This window comes from Triticum urartu, chromosome 5A (genome assembly GCF_056163025.1).
Source record: "Triticum urartu cultivar PI428250 chromosome 5A, HENAU_Tu73, whole genome shotgun sequence".
Classification (NCBI taxonomy): domain Eukaryota; kingdom Viridiplantae; phylum Streptophyta; class Magnoliopsida; order Poales; family Poaceae; genus Triticum; species Triticum urartu.
In genome coordinates, this window is record NC_141877.1 from 526,749,661 (window position 1) to 526,768,116 (window position 18,456).

The 18,456-nt window shown below is 46.0% G+C and overlaps 1 protein-coding gene across 1 annotated transcript; it reads left to right on the forward strand.

The window, feature by feature from the left end:
• Positions 1-12,986: 12,986 nt before the first annotated feature.
• LOC125530087 (uncharacterized) lies at positions 12,987-13,752 on the forward strand. The gene has a single exon (XM_048694475.2). The coding sequence runs from the start codon at positions 13,153-13,155 to the stop codon at positions 13,564-13,566; it is 414 nt and encodes a 137-aa protein (XP_048550432.1). The 5' UTR covers positions 12,987-13,152; the 3' UTR covers positions 13,567-13,752.
• The last annotated feature ends 4,704 nt before the right edge of the window (positions 13,753-18,456 follow it).

Below are 18,456 nucleotides of genomic sequence, written 5' to 3' on the forward strand. Positions count from 1 at the left end.
TTGAGAAATGCACATAGCTTCACAATGGCTAATCGAACGTTTTCCGGTAGAAGCCCCCTCAATGCAACCGGAAGCAGTTGTGTCATAATCATGTGGCAGTCATGAGACTTTAGGTTCTGGAACTTTTTCTCTGCCATGTTTATTATTCCCTTTATATTCGACGAGAAGCCAGACGGTACCTTAATACTGAGCAGGCATTCAAAGAAGATTTCCTTCTCTTCTTTGGTAAGAGCGTAGCTTGCATGACCCTGATGTATGCCGTCTTTTCCGTGCATACGTTGCTGGTCCTCCCGTGTCTCAGGTGTATCTTTTGTCTTCCCATACACGCCCAAGAAGCCAAGTAGGGTCACACAAAGATTCTTCGTCACGTGCATCACGTCGATTGCGGAGCGGACCTCGAGGTCTTTCCAATAGGGCAGGTCCCAAAATATAGATTTCTTCTTCCACATGGGTGCGCGTCCGTCAGCGTCATTCGGAACAGGTTGTCCACCAGGACCCTTTCCAAAGACCACCTTCAAATCCTTGACCATATCATGTACATCAGCACCAGTACGGTGGCGAGGCTTCGTCCGGTGATCCGCCTCACCTTTGAAATGCTTGCCTTTCTTTCTTACGGGATGCCTGCTCGGAAGAAATCGACGATGTCCCAGGTACACATTCTTATTAGCCAAATATATACTGTCGGTATCGTCCAAACAGTGCGTGCATGCGCGGTATCCCTTGTTTGTCTGTCCTGAAAGGTTACTGAGAGCAGGCCAATCATTGATGGTCACGAACAGCAACACCTTTAGGTCAAATTCTTCCCCCATGTGCTCATCCCACGCACGTACACCTGTTCCATTCCACAGTTGTAAGAGTTCTTCAACTAATGGCCTTAGGTACACATCAATGTCGTTGCCGGGTTGCTTAGGGCCTTGGATGAGCACTGGCATCATAATGAACTTCCGCTTCATGCACAACCAAGGAGGAAGGTTATACAAACATAGAGTCACAGGCCAGGTGCTATGGTTGCTGCTCTGCTCCCCAAAAGGATTAATGCCATCTGCGCTTAGACCAAACCATACGCTCCTTGCGTCATCTGCAAACTCCTTCCCGTACTTTCTTTCGATTTTTATCCACTGCGACCCGTCAGCGGGTACTCTCAACTTTCCGTCTTTCTTACGGTCTTCTCTGTGCCATCGCATCGCCTTGGCATGCTCTTTGTTTTGGAACAAACGTTTCAACCGTGGTATTATAGGAGCATACCACATCACCTTGGCAGGAATCTTCTTCCTGGGGCGCCGGCCCTCGACATCACCAGGGTCATCGCGGCTGATCTTATAGTGCAATGCACCACATACCGGGTAAGCGTTCAAATCCTCGTACTCACCGCGGTAGAGGATGCAATCATTAGGGCATGCATGTATCTTCTGCACCTCTAACCCTAGAGGGAAGACAGCCTTCTTTGCTTCATACGTACTCTCGGGCAATTCGTTGTCCTTTGGAAGCATATCCTTTATCATTACCAGCAACTTTCCAAATCCCTTGTCAGATACACCATTCTCTGCCTTCCATTGCAGCAATTCCAGTGTGGTGCCCAGCTTTTTCTTGTCACCTACGCAATTCGGGTACAACAATTTTTTGTGATCCTCTAACATGCGCTGCAACTTCTTCTTCTCCAAATCACTTGCGCAGTTTCTCTTTGCATCGGCAATGGCCCGACCTAGATCATCAACGGGCTCATCTGATGCCTCTTCTTCAGCTTCTTCCCGCATTGCCGGCTCAGCTTCTTCCCGCATTACCGGCTCAGCTTCTTCCCCCATTGTTGTATCATCGTATTCAGGGAACCCATGGCCAGGATAGCTGTCGTCGTCCTCTTCTTCTTCATTGTCTTCCATCATAACCCCTCTTTCTCCGTGCTTGGTCCAAACATTATAGTGGGGCATGAAACCGGACTCAAATAGGTGGACGTGAATGGTTCTTGACGTAGAGTAATTGTGACCATTCTTATAGCCAGCACATGGACAAGGCATAAAACCATCCGCCCGCTTGTTTGCCTCAGCCGCAATCAGAAAAGTATGCACGCCCTCAACGAACTGGGGAGAGCATCGGTCATCGTACATCCATTGCCGGCTCATCTTCATTACACAACACCGAATAGACCAAATTAATACAAGTTCATACATAAAGTTCATACAACACTTAAATGCAACAAACAAATAACTCTCTAGCTAAAGCATTTAAATGCAACAACAAATGCGATCAAGATCGCAACTAAGGTAACAATGGATCCAACAGCATAATGATACCAAGCCTCACTATCGATGGCATATTTTCTGATCTTTCTAATCTTCAAGCGCATTTTCTCCATCTTGATCTGGTGATCATCGAGACATCGGCAACATGCAACTCCAATTCCATCTTCTCCCCCTCAATTCTTTTCAATTTTTCTTTCAAGTACTCGTTTTCTCTTTCAACTAAATTTAACCTCTCGACAATAGGGTCGGTTGGAATTTCCGGTTCACATACCTCCTAGAAAAAATTTCTATGTCAACTTGATGGGCATAATTTGTCATAAACACGAAATGCAACTAGTTTTAAAAGAGAATATATATACCACATCCGAATCATTGCAAGAGTAAATCTAGAAATGAGAGATGAAAGGACAAAGTTGCTAACCTTTGTGATCATTTCAATGGATGGGGGCCTTCAAATCTTGACAAAATTTGGGCAAAATGTGTGATGAGCTCGAGAGGAAGAGGGGAAGAACAGAGAGGAGAGGGGAAAGGGGAAGAACAGAGCGAGCTCGGGTGGACGAAGGGTTTATGTAGGATGACCTTTAGTACCGGTTCATGCCAAGAACCGGTACTAAAGGGGATGGAGGGGCCCCAGTCTGACAACATCCTGCCACCACTCTCATTAGTACCGGTTCGTGGCACGAACCGGTGCTAAAGGTTCGCCACGAACCGGTACTAATGAAAGCGGCCCGGCTAGCCATTGGAACCGGCACTAATGTATACATTAGTGCCGGCTCAAATACAAACCAGCACTAATGTGCTTCACGTTTGACCCTTTTTCTACTAGTGTTCTCGAGCATTTGAGTCATGTCCGCATACTCCTAGGGATCTTTTCGTCTCGAGTCTAAGACGGTTACTAGTCCCTGCTCAAGCTTAATCTCTAGGAGAATATAGTGGAACCTGCGCACACATGCATAACTCATCAATTACATTACTATAACCTCGACTAATAAGGGAAACCGAATATGCATAAGAAAGTAACACTCACTTGAATTTGTAAGGAAAGAGTATTATAGCTTTGTTTTGATTTAATACCAATGATCGTAGGAAGTTGGCCTCGGTATCTTTTTCCTGAAATTCAACCGAATATGAATCTATGAGATTTGTGTTAATGAACCCAATATCACCGATTTGTCTTTTCTTCAATTCGGCGATCTTCAATCTGCATAATATAGTGAGGATAATTATAAATACATGCAATGAAAAAACTGACCTATATATAGAGACTTAATGACAGAAGTAGTACTTACAGACAGTAGCAAGTGACCGTTAATTTATCGAGGGCCTTCTGATTGAAAAACTGGAAGAACTCCTCAAATGGAACATTCAACAGATTAGTTCCAACGAGGTCATGCTCCTCTTTAACTCTCAGCGTCAAAATATTCCTCCCCCCAGACTCTCTGCAGGTTTTCATGTACCAATCATGGAATCTTCACATCATCGTTGTTAGAGATCTTTCATCTTTGACGAGAGGCTTATCGTACTCGTATCTGTGTTCGTCCACCTCCAAGAAATCATAATGTACATCATTGGGCAGGTAATCTCCAAGATTGGTATAACCGGGCACCATCCTCGAATCATTAGTGACGATATCGCTAGACACCTTGAGCGGGGGGCACGATTGGTTTGCTTATTCGCCAAGCTGGGCAATTTTTTTCCCAGCTCGTCGTTCCGCTAACCTTTGATCACTGACAGTACTTCCCGACCGCTCCGCTTCGATAAATGACCTTTCAATAATGTGCTCATAGTTCCCTTTCGGCGGGAGACTTTGGTGGTTTCTTCAGGGCAGCCACAGTGCGCTTCGCTTTCGCCGGATCTATCTTCTCCTCCAGAGGTGGATGTTTCTTTGCTTTCACCCCTTCAAAGAAGTTCGTCACTTCGGCTCGCACGATCTTCACGTTTTCCTCCAGGGTACTCTCGTATGGTAACTTTTCTGGAGTCTTCAGAGAAGGACCAAATCTGTATTTCCTCCCGCCTCTGGCTGTACTGCTAGATGTTGGAGCAAACGGAGCGGATGCGGCTGTCTTCTTTCCTTGCTTACGAGGCGGAGGAGAAGGACTACAATGCACCGGAGCAGCCGGAGCAGCGGCGGGTCTCTTCCGCCCTTGCTAACGAGGCGGAGAAGGAGTAGGCTGGCTGCTCGGGCGCGCCGGCGCAGGCGGAGAAGGAGGCGGAGTGCTGCCACACGCCGGAGAAGGAGGCTGATTGCCCTGATCACTCACCGGAGAAGGAGGCGGAGGAGGAGGCGGAGTTCCCTGACTCGCCGGAGGAGGAGGCGGAGGTGTCCAGTTCGGAAGGTTGATGAGCTCCTTCCGGCATAGGCATGGAGTCAACAGACGAGAACCCGGCCGAGTCTCCCCTTCACCCATAGGGTGGTCAAGCTTGAGGTCCTCAAATCCGTCTGTTATTTCATCCACCATCACCCTAGCATATCCTTCTGGAATCGGCTAGCAGTGAAAAGTTGCGCCAAGTTCAGGAGGTGCAACAAAGCCAACAACCGCCTTGACTTTAAATTTCATCCATTGCATCATAAGGTGGCAATTTTGAGACTCCGTGATGAAGTCCACGGGGTAGCTAGCAGGAGCCGTGAAGACATGCTCCAGCTGAAGCAGCTCGGTTGAAGCCACACTGCTTCTCTGCTGAGATGGCGGGGTAGCTTCGAGGGAAGCTTCGGCAGGTCGCTTGCTGCGATCTGCTTCTCGTTGCTCTATCGCTTGTACCCTTGCGTGCAGTGCCTGAATTTAGGTCTGCTCCACTTTCTTCCTCTTCTCCTGGCATTTGTAACCGCATGTGTCTGGAAACCCAACCTTCCATGAAACGGAGCCTGGCATGCCTCGTGTCCGTCCAGGGTGCTCAGGATTCCCGAGGGCCATTGTGAGCTTGTCGTTCTTTCTGTCTGGAACGAACGTCCCTTGCTGCGCTGCATCGATATACTGCCGAAGTTTCGTGACGGGTATTCGCAGTTGCTCGTTCATCCAACGGCACTTCCCTGATACAGGGTCCAAGGTTCCACCAACCCCGAAGAACCAAGTCCGGCAACGGTCTGGGCAATTCAATGTCTCTGGTTCGACCCCTTTATCAAGCAGGTCATTCTCAGCCTTGGTCTAGAACGGCCGGGCTTTGAGGTAGCCACCTGACCCTGTGCGATGGTGAAGCTTCTTCTTCGCAACATTTTTGTTGTTTGTCGCTGACATCTTCTTACTCTTGTCCGATGTCTTGTGGGCCACAATGTCATCCCACTAATCTCTGATCTTCTCATACCGGTCGGTGAATTCTGGTGTCTCTTCTTTGTTGACAAACGTTGTTTTCAGCTCATTCTTCCACCTCCTGAATAGTTCTACCATCTTCTTAAGAGCATGAGACTTGATCAATTGCTCTATAACTGGCTTCTCCGGATCCTCCTCTGGCGGTAGGGTGAAATTTGCCGTCAGCGCGGTCCAAAGATCATCTTTCTGCATATCGTTGACATAAGACACCTCAGGGTCATCTTTAGCCGGCTTATACCATTGATGGATGCTGATCGGGATCTTGTCCCTAACAAGAACCCCGCACTGAGCAGCAAATGCTTCCTTTGTCCGGATGGGTTCAATCGGTCGGCCATCGCGCGTGATTGCTGTGATCTCAAACCTTTCATCCGAGCGCAGCTTTTTCTTCGGGCCTCGTCTCTTTACCGAAGTTGTGCTCGATCCGGAGGGCTAGAAAAAAGAAGAAAGATGAGAGTTATTAATTAATATGTGTACATACCAAAAAAAATTAATGCATCAATTAGCTATAGTCAGCACATGCTTAATTAATATATATACATGGCCGGACTCCGTTCGGTCACCGGAGCCATCATCACGGTGTCCTTCTTCCACCGGCATTCGGTCACCGGAGCCGTCATCAAGGTGTCCTTCTTCCACTGGCATTCGGTCACCAGAGCCATCATAATCATGTCCTTCCTCCTCCATTGTTCGATCACCGTAGCCTGCTTCTTCACCCTGCCCTTCCAGACCATCGGTTTCGTTGAGAAACGACATGACGGCATCACTTCCGGCTGCGATTATGTCCCCCAACACCACTTCTGTTGCTTCGTCTTGGGGGTGCTCCATAGTTTCTGCACATATTTACAACATGGCAATTATTATTCAATCATGACAGATGGATATATTAGTGGCAAACGTAGAACCAGCTAGCTAATCACAATAAGGAATCATATTAGTGGCCTCGACGCTTCTCTAGGGTTTGGGGTGGCCTCGACAACGCTTCAAGGGTTTCGGGTGGCCTCGACGACAACACTCTTTTAACTTGGTAAATTTGGGTGGCCTCGAGAGGGTTTGTCGGGTAGGGGCGTGGCGGGAGGGGGTAGGAGACTGACATCATTTTTTCTAGGGTTTGGGTGTCCTCGAGAGTTTTGGTCGAGCGAGAGGGCCGGGGGGGGGGGGGTCAAGAAATAAAAAGAGGAGAAGATCGTAGAAAAAAAGAAGAAAAAAAGAGGAGAAGAAGAAAAAATAGATTTTTTCCTTTTCCACTTCTTATTTATTTCTCCTCTTCTTCCTCTCCTCTTCTTCTCGTTTTTCTTTTCCTTCTTCCTAAACTAAATATAAACTAAAATAATCCTAAAATTAAACGAAGTTATCGGGACGGGGTATATCGACAACGACATACCCGATAAAAAATAAGAAGACGAAGAAGAAATAAAAAGAAGAGAAAAAGAAAGGAATAGAGGAGAAGATCGAAGAAAAAAAAGAAGAAAAACAAAGAGGGGAAGAAGAAAGGAATAGAGGATCTTTTTCTCCTCTATTCCTTTCTTCTTCTCCTCTTCTTTTTCTTCTTTTTTCCTCTTCTTATTTATTTGTCCCCTTCTTCTCCTTTCTTCCTCTTCTTATTTCCCTTTTTCCTCTCATTATTTTTCTTCTTCTTCCTTTTCTAGCTAGATATATAAAACTTTTCTAAAAATGTAACTTTTGCATACATAAAACTTTTTCTTCTTCTTCCTTCTTCCTTCTCTTTCTTCTTCCTAAATATATAAAACTTTTCTAAACATGAAACTAACCTAAAATTAATGTACTAAATCAGAGAACATACATAGATAAAACTTTTCTAAAAGTCTAAATTTTGCATATATGTATACTGGAAACATCATTACAATTGAAAAAATACATACATACATACAAAAAACATGTAAAAAATACATACATACATACATACATACATATATGAACATACATAAAAAATACATATATCTAAAAAAATACATACATACATATATGAAAATCTAAAAACATGTAAAAAAATAGCATGTATAACTAAAAAAATAGCACGGCGGCGGCGGGGCCGGCAGAGGCGCGGTGCTCCCAGAGGGAGGAGCGCGTGACGAGCGGCGTTGGGGCTAGCAGGGGTGCGGGGAGTGGCACGGCGGCGGCGTCGGGGCAGGGGAGGCGCGCGTCAGGGCAGGGACAGCGCGTGGCAACGGCGTTGGGCGAGGGCGTGGGCGAGGGCACGGGCGACGGCGACGGCGGGGGCGGCGGGCGGCGGCGGGGCAGTCCGGAGACGTCGATGTGCTCGATGTCGTCGGGGGCAACTGTGCTGATGAAATCTGCAAAATTGCTAAGTGCTACTTATATACCAGGAGCATTGGTCCCGGTTCGTTGCACCAACCGGGACCAATGCCTCCTTTAGTCCCGGTTGGTGCCACCAACCAGGACCAAAAGTCTCTTTTCAGCAGCCCAAAGGGCAGGAAGCAGCGACCTTTGGTTCTAGTTGGTGGCACCAACCGGGACTAAAGGGGGACATTGGTCCCGGTTGGTGCCACGAACCGGTACCAATGCATCACTTTAGTCCCGGTTGGTGGCACCAACCGGGACCAAAGGCCATGTGCTGCCGCATCGTGGCCGAAAGTTTTGTCCCACCTCGCTAGTTGAGAGAGCTCGAGAGGGTTTATAAGCGCTGCTGCGCCAACCCTCTCGAGCTCCTCTCAACTGCAGGCTTTCAGGCTTAATTTGTCACGATGTGCCTGTGGGCCTACTGGACCTCTTGCGGGCCTGAATCCTGGCCCATGGTTGGGTTTATAGTCGTATTCAAGCCGTGGTGGCCCAGTAGCTGGCACTTTTTTTTTATTTTTTTCTTGATTTATTTATTTTGTTTTGTTTCTACTTACAACAAAAAACTTACTGTTGCTATTTTTATTTATTTTATTAAAGTTTATTTATTTTACTTTTATAAAATTTATTTTGTTTCTACTTCTTTATTTATTAAAGTTTATTTTAATTTCATTTATTTTGTTTCTACTTATTTATCGTATTAAATTTTATTTTATTTTATTTTGTTTCTACTTATTTATTAAAGTTTATTTAATTTATTTTATTAAAGTTTATTTTGTTTCTACTTATTTATTTTATTAAAGTTTATTTTATTTTATTTTTTTTCTACTTATTTATTAAAGTTTATTTTGTTTCTTTCTGCTTTTCATGTTTTGAACAGAAAATACTTTGATAATTTCAGTGACATGAATTTTATATAATTTTAGTTTAAAAATACTAGAGGTTTATAAAAACTTTTTAGTTCATTCGTTTTGCTATTAGAGTTTTATAAAAGTTTTTTAGTTAATTTTATTTTTGCTATCATCATTTCATCCACAGAGCATGTGCAAGAAAGTAGAGAGGGTTACGGCAAAAACTGGATGCACTTCGTGTACAAAATGGACAATCTCTTTCGAAGTATCAGGGTTTTATACGGAAACTCGTCTTTTACAAAGGGATTTCATTTTTTAACTTATTTGAACGTCATAGTTTTTCTGTGTTCAAAATGCACCATTCAAAGCCATATCATCAATTTTCAACCCTTTCTGACTTCATTTGTTATTTTTCATACATTTGATGATTATTTTGAGCTATAAGACCCTGAAATTGAAAAGAATTTTAAATGAACTCTGAAAAGGTTGAAACTTGGCATGGTATCATCATTTTATCCACATAGCATGTGCAAGAAAGTAAAGAGGGTTATGACAAAAACTGGGTGCGCTTCGTGTACAAAAACAGACAGTCTCTTTCGAAGTATGAGAGTTTCATACGAAAACTCGTCCGTTACAAAGGGATTTCATTTTTTTAACTTTTTTGAACTCCATAGTTTTTCTGTGTTCAAAATGCACCATTCAAAGCCACATCATCAATTTTCAACCCTTTCTGACTTCATTTGTTATTTTTCATGCATTTACTTATTATTTTAAGCTATATGACCCTGAAATTGAGGGCAACATATAGCTCTCATGAATAAATAAGTGACCAAATTAGTAGAAGTTCATCATCACATTAAAAACAAAGTACATACATAGTTCTCATTGAACAACATATAGCTCTCCGGAGCATCTAGTTAAAACCATACATTGAAACTATGTAAAACCTTTCAATGCAACAACAAATGTGATCATAATCATAACCAAGGTAAAAATTGATCCAACGGCATAATGATACCAAGCCTCGGTATGAATGGCATATTTTCTAATCTTTCTAATCTTCAACCGCATTGCATCGATCTTGATTTTGTGATCATCGTCGACATCCGCAACATGCAACTCCAATGTCATCTTCTCCTCCTCAATTTTTTTTCCTTCAAGTAATTATTTTCTTCTTCAACTAAATTTAACCTCTCGACAATAGGGTCGGTTGGAATTTCCGATTCAACTACCTCCTACATAAATAAAATCTATGTCACATTGGTCGGCATAATTTTCATAAACAATAAATGAACCAAATAGTTATAAAAAGATAATATATACCACATCTGAATCATAGACAGGACGAGGGCCGACGGGGGCGGATACCAAAACCATTGCACTATATAATAACAAGCAATAATAAAAGTTAGAAAATTAGACAAGTATCTATGTAAAGTAAGAATTATTTTTTTTCAAAAACAATATAAGAACAAGAGGCTCACCACGGTGGTGCCCGCGACGAGATCGGCGCGGGTGATCGACGGCGGTGAAGACGGGGACGGCACGTGACAGACCGCTAAACCTATGCAAATCTCAGGGGAAATGGAGTTTGGAGGTCGAGCTTCGAGAGGAGAAAGCTTAACTAGTGTGGCTCGGCCATTTCATCGAACACCTCATGTGCATAGGAGATGAGCTAGAGCACTCAAATGCTCTCTCCTTGCCGGTTAGAAAAAACAAAGCACTGTGGAGTGCTCTGGTGCGGCGATGGGATATATATATGCAACTCATTTGTCCCGGTTCGTGGCTGGAACCGGGACTAAAGCCCAGCCTTCTGTCCCGGTTCAAACCAAGAACCGGGACCAACGGTTATAGACCAGGGGCGAGGCCCATTGGTACCGGTTCGTAACTAGAACCGGGACAAATTGGTCCATACGAACCGAGACCAATGCCTACGAGGCTCCGGCCGGCCCCCTGGACTCATGAACCGGGACGAATGCCCCATGGGTCCCGATTCATGACTGAACCGGGACTAATGGGATTGCCATGCCCAAACCAAAGCCCTGTTTTCTACTAGTGCCGGTTGATCTGCACGTAGGAATTTTTTTATATTATAGCCAATGCACCTATCGTAACCCACATGTGGCCATGGCTCGACGGTGGACGAATCAGAGGAGGGGCGGTCAAGCGGGAGTGCCACCAGCAGTACCTAGCTAGCTGAGTCGCTGACCACTTCGCTCTCTTGTCTCTTCTCTCGCACGTCACATACACTGACACACAGCTGAAGTCCATGCTCCTGCCTTCTCTAGGCCAGGACGCCACTGACACAACTTGAGTCTACACTCTCATGCCAAAGGATGCGATTGTCGCTGCTTCTCCAGCCTCCAACAAAGGACTATGGAATTCACGAGCAGGACCAAGGCACCGACTCAGCACCGATGCGAGCAGGAGGTATGTTCTTCACTATTATGCTCGAGGTGCATCCACTATCTCCTCCATGTGTAAACTGTATGTGTAATGGTGTATGTCGTTGTTTGTCCTGTGGTCATCTGCTAGATAATTGCAGATTGCAGAATGGGATTGGGGTTGCTGCTTCTATGTTCGATTTGTGTGTTATGATTGGTGAAATTGTGACTTTGTGACTTTATGAGTATGTGTGTTACAATCTACCGTTTCCTGTAGGTAGTTTGGTCTAGTTAGTACATTCAGCCATATCATTCATTAAGATGCTAAAGCTGGCCGCTCTCTCATGTTTTTGCACATATTTTAAAATAAGACCACGATAACGCGTTGACGTCCCGCAGGGAAGACACCAAAGTGAAATATCATTCCCCTAGCTAGGTAGGAGAGAACTACAATTTTGTTCGCTAAAAAACATCACTCCTAGCCAACGCTTCAGAATTGCCATGTGAAATGATAAAATTATCATGCGATTACATAAAGATTTACCATGTTATAAAGTAAAAGCTGTCATGTTGTATAAAACGAGTGGTAGAAAAAAGCTATGTTGTAGCAGAGTAAGGGCCTGTTCGGCAATAGCCTAGCTTCCAGATCATGTAAATCCCCAGGGGAGTTGCACCGAACAGTCCAACTCCAGGAAGCTAGCTTCCCAGATCTGAGGGTGGCCGATGTGCAAAAAACTGAAGCGGCGGTTCTGGTCATCCCAGGAAAAGTGAGATCTGGAATTGGCCTAATTTACGAAGTAATGCCACCGCCAAGTGACTCACATACCGATTCGTTACCTTTTCCCTCCGATCTGGGCCAAGCCCATCCTCTCTCCTCCTGTCTACCTCTTGAGCTGACTGGGCTCTAGCCCGCCCAGGCAGGCTGGCCTGCTGGCGCGAATGAGAAGCGGAAGCGAGCCAACCGAACGCTTTTCCATCGATCACAATCCGTCGAAGAAGCTGGAATTGGAAAACAGAAGCGAGATTTCAGGATTTAGAGAAGCTAGGGGACATCCGAACAGGCCCTAATTGCCATGCGTTTTGGGGGATATTCCATGATTGCAGCATGAAGAATTGCCAACCTGGAAAAGAAAATGATGAAAATTGCCATGCTGGCCGCAGGAAATTGCCATGCTATATCAACGAAAAACTGGTGAGAATTGTGGTGCCCTAAAAACAGAAATTGCCATCCCCAAATGTGTTCGCTTAGATTGTGATTAGTTAACCAATTATTGTTGTCATCTCGCAGTTCGCTCAAAGGTTGCATGCACTACGAAGACATTAGAATTCGTGCGTCAAGTTCGACGTGCATGAGGGCGTTCACTGAGAATCCTTACAAATTTAACATCAGATCTCTAACATTTGGGTTAAGATGTTGCTTGGAGTATTTGTTGCTAAATACATATTTTAGGGGCTAAAAAACCACACATTGAACTGGTAAACCAGCAGACCAATCAGTAAAAACCTGAATCGACAAACCTCATTGGTTTGATCACTAGTCCGAATTTTTAAATCCATGTCAACCTACTCGTGTGAATATCCAACGATAACAATGTGTATGAAACTAACCAGAAACAAGTTAATCCTAGATTATGACAAAATGTACAGATAATCACGGATTTTGTAGAGCCGTGTGGGACCTCCAGCCGAGCGTGCCGATAGTGGTCTGATCTGACGACGTGCTAGATAGCCGATTGGACGCGCTACACGCTGTATCCACCCAAAACTCACGACATGTCACACGTGACGCGTCCACACGAAAACGCGCACATTTACACTAGATTACGCAGATGTCAAATCTTGGTCAGGCCAAATCAATTCCAGGCTATAGGAACATTTATGCATAGCCAGTTAGCCACCCATGGAAATAATTAAACGTATCCAAAAAAACAAGGGAGAATAGAGAATAAAACCCAAGTCTTCCTCTCAAGAGCAAGAGGAAAGGACAAGGAATATTAACTAGCAACCAAAGAAAGAGTAGACGAGAGAGAGGAGGCGAAATTAGCCAACGCGCGCGTCCATGGCAACCCAGCCACACCAATCGTCCAAGAAATTCCTACAGTGCGAGGCACCCCCGGCGAAACGGAAGATGGGGCCGGAGCAGAAGACGAAGAAGGCCGGGGCGCCAGCACTGGCGGGGAAGGAGGCTTTCACGGCGCTCGAGCTCGACGTGGCCGAGCAGCTCATCCGCCTCAGCGAGAGCAGCGCGTCCTCGGGCGGGTCCTTCTCCTACCTCCGTTCCGTGGACACCCCGACGGCGCCGCCGGCTAAGGGCGCCATAATTCCTGGCGGTTGCGTGGACTGGGAGGAAGATGAGGACGACGAGGTGGCCGGAAGGCAGCGGAGGGTGAAGCGCTACCGCCTGATAAGCGAGATCTACGCCGCGACGGAGCCAATTGGAGAGCGCAGCGGCAGCAGCCGGACGAAGGAATAGATGAGGAGAGATGAGAGGGGAGAGGGACCAACCATCTTGTAATTCAAGTGATTGCTAGGGGGTAGCCTGTAGGTCGAGCTAGCAGTCCTCTCCTTCCTCTCGCCGGGAGGAATCGCTATCACTATCGATCTTGCTGTAAAAGTTTCATCCTTGCAATAAGACTTGTTGGCTGGAGCTGAATCCATCCACGTCGGCTTCCGAATTCTTAACTGAATTTATTTTGTTCCACAGTTGCTAGCTGGCTTGGCTGGATCTCGGCCGATCGACCGATGGACGGCCTTTGCAGATGGATGATCTCCGCGGCGGAGAGGATCAGATCAGGCTTCCTCCTTCGATTTCGTGGTAGCTTGCGACTCGGCGCCTGCGGTCGATCAATCCCTGCCTGCATGCAATTTTTGAAATTAACTATTCCTTGTCCCATGAGGAGCTGCGGTTCACTGAAAGATCGATCGATTGATTCGTGAAATTTGGTGCTTTGTTTATCGGATTTGGGCGGCGACGAGGTGCACTGCTGTCTGCGCTGGTTTGGGAGTCCTATTTCTAGCAGAAATGTTTACTCTGCGTGTGGTAGAACTGTTGATCAGTAGATTTGGCTCTGCAGGGTGCAGGCCGGAGCAGCCGGCGGTTGCAATGTCTTGTTCTCCGGTGGTCGCGCAACTCATAGTTCGACTGTTCGGTATAACACCTGCCTCTTATCTTCATACTGGTTTGGTCGATTTAGGCGAGTCCAATTTCCTTCCGCAGCATTGGAGTGAGGATTGACGATCGAGCTGCTGGATCAGAAACTGGCCGGGGGCGAATGGAATGTTCTAGAAGCGCTTCCATGCCACCCGGTAAGTGGCGGCCAAGCCGGTCATGCGAGAGTTCCATTTCTTGCATCCTCCTCTACGTGGTTTCCTTCCTATATTATACATACCACGATCGAGCTTATCATCTGAGATGACTGATGAGGCTGCAGATAAATTTACTCTGAGCTTTCTGAATTCTGATGCAGGTTGGTGTACTTATCAGATCTATGGAAATGTAATCCTCTTTTTAGCAGTGTCTATTTTCACTTTTGATACTGTGAGACATGACCTCAAAGTTCGTTCTTCAACTGCAAGATTCATCGAGCTAGCACCGATGATGCATGCATGTTTGCAGCGCAATATTGTAATAAAGATATACAGAGGTCCATCGGCTGTGTGAAACTGGTTATATATGCTTACTGGATCTCTAATGTGTTCACAACGTAGGAACAAATTTCTAACATGCTTTGGAACGCTGATTCTTCAAACAGGGGAAAAGAATGAAAGATACAGAGTAGCTTTCTATCATGCATATGTGCTTGGTGACATGGCTTTCTTTGGAGATTGAATGGGATAACTATGACAATGAGGGTTCGAATAATTCCATTAGTGTCACTAAGCAAACTGAGGGTAATGTTATGGAGGAATGGTCTCCCTGAAATAAGGTTGTTTGTTTCGGCTTCAGTTGGGTGATCCGAAGCCAACTGAAGCTGAAACAAGCAAGACCTAAGACTCAGACACCCAAATTGGAAAAGTATAGGTGAATACTAAGGGATTGTGTGTATGTTTTATCGACGAGCCTGGCTCCCCGTTTATAGAACATGCTGTAAATTGGAATACACCGAGCGGCTCAATGCCAGCCACGGTACAGCCTCCTCGTATATATATATATGCAATCAGAAATTACAGAGTTTGTGTACAATACGAATAGACCAACAGAGATGGAAACTAACTATTTGGTAGCTGCTTGACTTGCACTCCACGTTGTTCATCACAATGTGGCTCTGTCGGATGGTCTGACTCTAACACGCCCCCGCAGTCTGAACCGGGCGAGCTCTCGACCTGAAGACTGGAGCGAAACTCTTGAAAAAGAGTAGTAGGCAAACCCTTCGTGAAAATGTCCACAAACTGCGAAGATGAGTGTACATGTAAAACGCGCACATCTCCAAGGGCTACCTTCTCCCGAACAAAGTAAATATCTAGCTCAATATGCTTGGTCCGTCGATGTTGAACGCGGTTGGTAGACAAGTAGACAGCACTGACATTATCAAAGTAGACAATGGTGGCAGTCGAGATTGGCCGTCGAAGTTCCTGTAGGAGCTGCCGAACCCAACATGACTCTGAAACAGCCGCGGCTACTGCCCTATACTCTGCCTCGGCACTAGAGTGGGAGACGGTCGTCTGTCATCGTGCGGACCAAGAAATAAGATTTTCACTAAGGTACATGCAAAATCCAGACGTAGAGCGTCGGGTATCTGGGCAACCAGCCTAGTCGGCATTCGAGTATGCAATGAGAGAGTGAGAAGAAGTGCGATGCAGAGAAAGACCAAGGTCAAGAGTGCCATGGAGATAGCGGAGAATGCGTTTTTTGACAGAGAAATGGGGTTCTCGTGGATCTTGCATATGGAGACATACTTGCTGCACGGCGTAAGCAATGTTAGGACGAGTGTGTGTAACATATCGTAGTACGCCGGCTAAGCTACGATACTGAGAAGGATCGGAAACGGGGGACTCGGATGTGGAGGAGAGTTTTGCTTTGGTATCAATAGGTGTAGTGATGGGATGACAATCACGCACGCCTGCACAATTCAAGATGTCAACAATGTAATTTCGTTGACAGAGGTGGAGGCTAATAGATGTACATGTGACAGAAATGCCAAGGAAGTGATATAGGGGCCAAGATCCTTCATAGCAAATTGGCGTGCCATGGGATGGGTGATAGTAGCAAGAGTAAATGGGGTGGAGGCGGTAAGAATGATGTCATCGACATAAAGAAAGAGATATGTTAAGTTGGTGCCCTGATGAAAAATGAAAAGAGAGGAATCTGATTTGGATTCAACGAACCCAATGGAGCGCGCAAAGGTGGCAAACTGCTGAAACCATGCGCGTGGAGGTTGTTTTAAACCATATAGAGATTTAAGAAGACGACACACATAAGTGGGGTGACGTGGATCAACAAAGCCAGAGGGTTGTTGACTATAGACAACTTCATCAAGATGACCATGGAGGAAGGCATTTTTTTACATCAAGCTGGTGTACGGGCCAAGATTGAGAGATAGCAAGAGAGAGAACAATGTGAATAGTGGCAGGTTTAACAACAGGACTGGAGGTTTCATCAAAGTCAATTCCTGGTTGTTGGGAAAAAGCACGGACTCACGGACTACCAAACAATCTTTGTGACGAGCGAGAGAGCCGTTGGCATGATATTTATGGTGAAAGATCCATTTACTGCTCACAATGTTTGCACCGAGAGTAGCAGGGACAAGAGTCCATGTTTGATTTAGAATGAGAGCATCAAACTCTTCTTGCATGGCTTGACGCCAGTTGGGATCACGTAGTGCCATAAGATAGTTGTGTGGGAGTGGAGAAGAAGCAATAGCAGAGAGGTGAAAGATCCATTTACTGCTCACAATGTTTGCACCGAGAGTAGCAGGGACACGAGTCCATGTTTGATTTAGGATGAGAGCATCAAACTCTTCTTGCATGGCTTGACGCCAGTTGGGATCACGTAGTTGTTGGGGAACGTAGCAATTTCAAAAAATTTCCTACGCACACGCAAGATCATGGTGATGCATAGCAACGAGAGGGGAGAGTGTTGTCTACGTACCCTCGTAGACCGACAGCGGAAGCGTTATGACAACGCGGTTGATGTAGTCATACGTCTTCACGGCCCGACCGATCAAGCACCGAAACTACGGCACCTCCGAGTTCTAGCACACGTTCAGCTCGATGACGATCCCCGGACTCCGATCCAGCAAAGTGTGATGATCTTGATGTTCTACCGTCGCAGGGCTTCGCCTAAGCACCACTACAATATTATCGAGGATTATGGTGGAGGGGGGCACCGCACACGGCTAAGAGAACGATCACGAAGATCAACTTGTGTGTCTAGAGGTGCCCCCCTGCCCCCGTATATAAAGGAGCAAGGGGGAGGCCGGCCGGCCCTTGTGGGCGCGCCAAGGAGGAGGAGTCCTCCTTTCCTACTCCTACTAGGAGGGGGAAAGGAAGGGGTAGAGGGAGAAGGAAAGGGGGGGGGTTGTCGGTGTCAAAACCGGCGGATCTCGGGTAGGGGGTCCCGAACTGTGTGTCTAGGCCGGATGGTAACAGGAGGCAAGGGACACGAAGTTTTACCCAGGTTCGGGCCCTCTCGATGGAGGTAAAACCCTACGTCTTGCTTGATTAATATTGATGATATGGGTAGTACAAGAGTAGATCTACCACGAGATCGAGGAGGCTAAACCCTAGAAGCTAGCCTATGGTATGATTGTTGATGTATATGTTGTCCTACAGACTAAAACCCTCCGGTTTATATAGACACCGGATAGGGTTAGGGTTACATAGAGTCAGTTACAATGGTAGGAGATCTACATATCCGTATCGCCAAGCTTGCCTTCCACGCCAAGGAAAGTCCCTTCCGGACACGGGACGAAGTCTTCAATCTTATGTCTTCATAGTCCAGGAGTCCGGCTGAAGGTATAGTCCGGCCATCCGGACACCCCCTAATCCAGGACTCCCTCAGTAGCCCCTGAACCAGGCTTCAATGATGACGAGTCCGGCGCGCATATTGTCTTCGGCATTGCAAGGCGGGTTCCTCCAAGTACTTCATAGAAGATTTTGAACACAAAGATAGTGTCCGGCTCTGCAAAATAAGTTTCCACATATTGCCATAGAGAGAATAATATTTACACAAATCTAATCTGCTGACGTATTCCGTAGTGTGACATCACACCACGGCCAAGCTTTTATTCGAACCGTTTTACTGTCCCATCTCAGCGCGTTATGCGAGGCGGTTTCCTTGGCACGTCTTGTTAAAGCAGAGATCGTGTCCCCTTATTCCGGAATTCTCATCAATACGGGCGTGGGTAACCCAACCGCGCCATTG